Source organism: Lactuca sativa, chromosome 7 (assembly GCF_002870075.4).
Source record: "Lactuca sativa cultivar Salinas chromosome 7, Lsat_Salinas_v11, whole genome shotgun sequence".
Classification (NCBI taxonomy): domain Eukaryota; kingdom Viridiplantae; phylum Streptophyta; class Magnoliopsida; order Asterales; family Asteraceae; genus Lactuca; species Lactuca sativa.
Genome location: NC_056629.2, coordinates 25,771,002 through 25,778,028, shown reverse-complemented (window position 1 = coordinate 25,778,028; position 7,027 = coordinate 25,771,002). Strand labels below are relative to the sequence as shown.

Sequence of the window (7,027 nt, the reverse complement as noted above, 5' to 3'; positions counted from 1 at the left end):
GATCTACTTACATGAGAGGTGTCTAGAATGGTCATGTTGGATTGGTTGTTGGATTTCAAAAAGGCTATATGCTAAAATGGTCCTGCATCTCAACTCACCGCCTAGTTGATCCTTACTTGATAGATATTAATGTGGACATTGGAATTAGTAAGGAATCTAGAATATAATTATTATAGTAACCATGATTACGAAACTAGACTAATTCTTAGTACTTGATGTATCTAGGTCTTTCGAAAGTACGAAGTGAGGCACTGCCGAAATAGCCAGTCACCCACCTAGGTCAAGTGAGTGCATAGTTACTTTCTGCTTACACATAAATACAAGTATTATAAATGTTTAATTGTTATATGTGTTGTTTAGTTGCGTTCAAAATATCTGTGTAATATGATATAGCTATTACTTGATAAAACCATATATAAAATATTATATTTAAAATACGATTGGGAAGTAAAGGGTCGTGTGAAATAATATATAGGAGAGGTTGTGATAGGGCTGTGTGAGCTAGTGGTTGTGATAGGTTACTGAGAGATGTGTGAATAACAAGTCGAGACTTGTCGTGTTTATCCAAAAGTACTATTGTATTGTCGTGCCTGTCCAAAAGTACTAAATGTATTGTCGTGCCCATCCAAAGTACTATGTATATTGTCGTGCCTGACTTGTTTGTCCAAAGTACTATTATACTGTCATGCTTACCCAAAATATCATCATATTCCCGTGCCTAATCCTTCGAGATCACCACACTAGGATTAGAAAGTGAGGATAACGGTAACATGGTAATTTGAGTATTTGAATGCTAAAGAATATATATAATTAAAGATTATAATAATGTGGGTTGAAAACCCTATGTACTCTACAGGTCACCCAACCAAACCCACTCAGTTTCTTTGTATCACAGGTAGCGATACGAAGTTACTGATAGATAATATAATTATCTGCAGAGCGATTAATGGAGTTTGTAGGCTACTAGAATAATGATGTAAGGCCTGTTTATGTTTATGTTTTGTATCAGTTATAGCATCCCAAGTTTTAAATAATCAATGAAAAACATTTTATTCGGAAATACTTTTTATGGGACATATTCTGCATTTATAAAGGTCAGTCTTATTTAAAATAAGCATAAATAAAAGTTATAAAATGACTATAAATTTAGGGATGTCAAATCTTTGCATCGGTTGTCACATTTGACCCCTAGCTGTTTACTTATAGGTTGCATAAAGAATCCTAGAATGATTCAAACTCTTCAGGTTAATTCTTATTTTATTTAAACTTGTCATATCCTATCCAATAAGTCTGCCAAAATCATCCATATGCACTCTCCAACAGCTTCTACAATCTTTCAATTAATCTTTAAGATTTAATTAATATTCAATCTCTTTAATTAATTAAAACAATTTAATTAATTACAAAAGTAATTTCCAGTTAATCTATCAATTCCTTAATTAATTAATAACTTATTTTCTTAATTTCCTTAATACTATTTGGCTCATTAGGTCATTCTAAAAGGACTCTGCTATTATTATAAATATTACCAAAACAGTTGATGATCTTTGACACTATTTTCAACAATAATGTCATAAGGGTATACTTACCTTTCACCTTTCATTTTTTTGTGTACCATGTTAGTTTTCCTTTCACTCACCTTTCACTCTTCCTAACCTAGGAAATGATCACCTTTCACTTCTTTTCATTCTTTTCCACAATAACTTAATTTAATTTTAAAACCTATTATTTTAAAAATAAATACAATTAATTAAAAAATAATTAATAAACACAATTTTCTTTCATTAATGAAAAATAAAATTTACATAATAAAACCAAGAAAACATAATTAAAAATTAAATAATAAAAATATTAAAGAACTATTAAAAAAACTACATCACTCCAAATTGTCGTCCGAGTCCCCGACGAACATATTTGAATCTTCATCTGATTCATGAAACAAATCATCATGTCAATACTCGACCTCAAACTGTATGTTAGCCTAGTAAATATGCTTCACCAAATTCGCACGAAGGGAGTGATTAACTGCATGATCATGTACTTCCTTCTAGTTTACCCTATACTCTTGCATACCAACAACTACTCCTTAAACATTTGGTAAAACTTCTTTTTTGTCTTGGCAGCATATCATTTTTCCTTCATCTTCTAGAATCATATTATTTAATATGATGTACATGTACACAATGTGTTGCAACCTTTTGACTTCATATGATCGTGCCTCAACTTGCAATACTTGTGAACGCCTCTAATGTACACACAATGTTCGTTTCATGTCCTTTAGCTGATTCTTGTGACCACTTAAACTTTATTCTTTTTTCGTTGTTCAAACATGTAAAGGATTTCACAAAAACAAAAAAGGTAGGATATATCCCATCAGTCGTGCGACTTTCCAAGATAGATGTTATTGAATACCGACGACTAGTCAAGAAGATTGATGTCGTTTGCACTAGCTAGACCAAAGAATGCATGGTGTATCCAAAGATCGCGTGACACGATTTTTTCTAGTATAATCGTCAAATCTCTATGATCAGTGGACATCATTGATCATTGGTTTGCGAAAATATAGTACGCCGTAAACCAAATTATAGCATTAGCGAACTTGTACACACTTTCTCGTGTGGTGCACTCAAACATCTTTAAAATACTCATCCCTTTTATCTGCTCACATGATGTATGCTAACTGACGAATTCCAGCAATGCATTTTTGAATTGGAGAAATATATTTTCTACCTCTTGCATCCCACTTCAATTGAAAATATAGAAATTGACACTGTAAGTCGCCAACAATACGTAAAAATAACTTCTTCATCATCCGGAACTGTCGTCGAAATATACACGGCGTCATCTACAAAATAGTGTTCTATAAGATGATTGTACTCGGCTTCGCGATTTCTCTTCAATGTAGGTTTTCTCGTTCGAAAACGTGAACTTTGAGCTTGTCAGTTTTGGAAATACACAACTGATTTGCCATGACGGAACCGAAAAATGTATTTTCTTCTTGTGTCATCTAATCCAACGAACTAGATGACGATGACGACATTGTGGTTGAATGAGTTTTTGAAAGAAAATATAGAAATTAATGTGAAAATATGTTGGATGTGTTTGGTATGTATAGAATGGTAAAGTTAAAAATTATATATATATATATATATATATATATATATATATATATATATATATATATATATATATATATATATATATATATATATATAAGGAATGAAAAAAGAAAAAAATTAAACATTTTACAACAGAAGAATCGGGCGAGGAAGGAAGAATGGGGAAGAAAACTCGCATACTTGCACATCGCAGGTTAAACCGCACCCAGAATGTGGTGTTCTTAAGTACGGTTCCATATGGAACCGTCCACTACATCGTGCGACCTAAATGTAAACAAGTTCTGAACATTTAATATCCAAACGGTCAATGATCTATGAAAATGACAAATAGACCCTGGATCGGGTTATAAGTTGTAACTTTGGGTGGAACTCAACTAATTTTTGTTAAATTTTAACCATTTGAATAAATGTTTTTTTTTTAATATATGACCTACAAACATATATATATATATATATATATATATATATATATATATATATATATATATATATATATATATATATATATATATATATATATAAAAAAGAAATATTATTATAATTAAATGTAAAATGCATTATTTATAAGAAATATTTTTGTTAAATTCCATTGGAGAATGTAAAGTGCATTAATTATGCGATAATATTTCTTATGTTTGTTTTTAGGAGCATGTTTGAACCTTTGAATAAACAATCGACAATAATTTCCCAATTGACAAAACTACCATCCAATTGCTAGTTGTAACATAGTGTATATTTGTGGAAATTTAGGGTCAAAAGGTTTTTTTTTTATAGTTGGAAATTAGATTCATCCCACTGAAGAACAGCATCCAAATTCTGCTCTCTTTTGAGTTTGTCCTTCAGAAACCAATCACACACTTTCCCTGCATTTAATTCCTCAATACTACAACCTTCTTGCTCTCCTATCACCCTCAAAAGATTTAGCGAAGATATCTGTATAAAAACTCAAAACCAATAAACAATTATCAATTTTTTTAAATAACCTCTATAATATAATGCTGGTTTAACTAATAACCTCAACAACTTATACATTCGTCTACAGACTAATGGTTCGTTACATAAACATTGAAAAATGAAATATTATTAAAGGCCCAGGACAAACAAGAAAAAAATGGCCCTTATCTTTATTACAATTTTGTATTTTTAAATAAAAATATATAATGAAAAAAATTGGGCCATGTGCGGCTGCCCACTTTGCCCCTGCTCTAAGGCCCCCATGATTATTATACTTAGATTTAAAGATATCTGTATAGGGCATTTTCTGGATTAACCACCCTCGAAAAACATAGATTTCATTCCATATATAAGTCAGAACAAATTACATAAACATTATTATACTTAGAGATATATTTTGGGCATTTTCTTGATTAACGACCTTATGTTTGATAATCTTTTTAGGCCTTCTTATCAAAGAAAAACCAATTCTACGTGTGTAGAAGATAAAAGTTAATAGACTAAAAAAAGTATTAAAGTTGTTTGATTTTGTAGGAATTTTTTTTTTTAAAATGGTTAATTCGAAAAATGTCTACAGACTACAATATAATGTTTTTTATATAATTGGCCAAATAAATTAACTGTGTCGTTTATAAAAGAAAAAATATAAAATTTTCAACTTGTTATTAGTTTTATAACACACTTTATATACCAAAAGTTCAATAAAAACAAATAAACTACAGTCTAATTATAAAATTAACATACCGTCAATCTACATAAAAATCCTTCATGACTGCTTAAACCCGACATTTCAACAAGACCAGCTTCTTCTAGGGTTAGAAAGCTTCGTTTCTCTGAACTCTTTTTCTCTTTTTGTTCATCAACACTAGCTCTCAATGCCAATCTTGTTCTTTTACGAGGTTTAATACTAGCATTTAGATTCTTGATATAAGTATTTGTCAATTCACGAGAGAATAAAGATGAATGAAAACATATAGTTTCACTAAGTTTGAGGGCATTCATGGTGGTTTTTGGTCCAAAAACTCCCTTCAAAATATGAGGAAGATGACACAACCAAACCGGTTGTAATGCCAGAAAGTTTTCTTTTTCAATTATTTGATTTTGTGTATGTGGTGCATATTGAGATATGGATGTGGATAACCCTACATACGCCCTCTTTTTCCAAATAATTATAGGTTTTCTCTAAAATTATTTTATTTAAAATATTTAATATAATATTGTTAGAAGAAAACGTCCATCACATTAAGTACTTTAATGTTAAAACTCATATATTTCGTAAATACTCAACTCACACTTGTATATTTTTGTTCAGCTCTTTTTGGAACCACATAGATTAGCAAGGATATATATATATATATATATATATATATATATATATATATATATATATATATATATATATATATATATATATATATATATATATATATATATATATATATATATACACACACACACACACACAAACACTAGTCATTTACCTGCGCCAAATGACGGGTGCAAATAATTTCTGTTGAAAATTAGTTTGTAGAGGCGATTAATGTTTTGGCGAAATAATTTACTACATAGAACAACCAATTAATAGTATTGTTTCTGACAATCCGACGAATTTCTTCTTAACCACGAATAACGTTTGTGAGTTAGCTGAAGACTTACACGCAAAGAAATGGTAGCTATGTAATGCACTGGTGATGATTAGTTTGGAGGTTTGCAATATATGTATTAAGGTTGTACAAAATATCATAAATTGATATGGATACCAAGTCACTATTTTTTGTGTTTTAGAATTTGTTAACCAGACTTGTAAAATATTCAATTTTTTTTTAATATGAGAGCACATTTTTCCCTTTTTATTTCTTTTTTGTATTTTTTTATATTTTCTTTAATAATTTATTAATTAAAAATTAAAAATGAAGAATTGGGCCCACCCCACCCCACCCTTTCTCTCTCTTTCTCGTATGAATAGATGAATGAAAGGGTCGTTGATTTCTGAATATAATCAATGTTTTGGTGTAAGTGCTAAGATCTACATCTCCTCCTTTTGCGTTCTGATCATGAAAAAAGAACAAAATTTGTCAAACACACATATTAAAAAAGACGATATTCATAAGAAAGTTATAACTTTGTTCAGTCTTTCTGAAATTGATGGAACATAATCAAAATCTTAGCTTCAACCGGAAGTTCTCATATAATCATCAATTAACATGCATACTTTCGGTATAATTGATTCAAGAAACAATCTTTCAAGATACCCTTAAAAGAGAACACAACTAACAAAATCAAGATCAAATTTTTTACATCAAAACGTGCTCACCCTTGCGTAATCAACAGAGATTATTTCAAAACCCTAAAATTCAAGATAAAACGAAGCAAACAAACCACAGATAACAAGACCATAATCAAATTTTCGCACCCACAACTGGGAATGAATGTTTAGTCGATCAAAATCACTTTAAAACCCCTAAATTTGAAGATATCAAATCATAACGGTAAAGTCGTAAACTGATTGCTTCGATTGAGTGGCCATTGAGCTAAAATTAAACACTGGGGTTCTTTTGGTACTACGGAATTTGGAGGAAAACCACTATCTTTTTGAACCTATTGGATAAGAGATCGAAGAAACAGATGAAATTTTGCGAGAATTTGAAAGGGTTCTCGATTTCTGGAGTGTATGTGCCTATTCGTGTTTGAAGAAAAGAAATCAATTTCTATCCCCTGAATTCTGGCATTTTTCTATTAGCTATGAGATGAACATAAGATCTTCATCTTCATCTTTCCCCTGATTTCTTCAATCTTCATTTGGTTCTAGATCTTCATATTTTTCAGATTGTAATGGTGATATTCCATTTTTCTGAAAATAAGAATGATGAAGATGGTTTTGTAGAGAGAGAAGGGGGGGGGGGGGTAACTGGTAGGGGTGGAGTGGGTGTGTATGATTTTTGTTTTTTATTTTT

General features: G+C 30.4%; 1 protein-coding gene across 1 annotated transcript; it reads right to left on the bottom strand.

Annotated features, from left to right (window-relative positions):
• Positions 1 to 3,708: 3,708 nt before the first annotated feature.
• Positions 3,709 to 5,177, bottom strand: LOC111906825 (uncharacterized). Its single transcript, XM_023902605.3, has 2 exons — positions 4,818 to 5,177; positions 3,709 to 4,052 (listed from the first exon to the last, which is right to left on the bottom strand). The coding sequence occupies exons 1-2, from the start codon at positions 5,073 to 5,075 to the stop codon at positions 3,888 to 3,890; spliced, it is 423 nt and encodes a 140-aa protein (XP_023758373.1). The 5' UTR covers positions 5,076 to 5,177; the 3' UTR covers positions 3,709 to 3,887.
• Between the last annotated feature and the right edge of the window lie 1,850 nt (positions 5,178 to 7,027).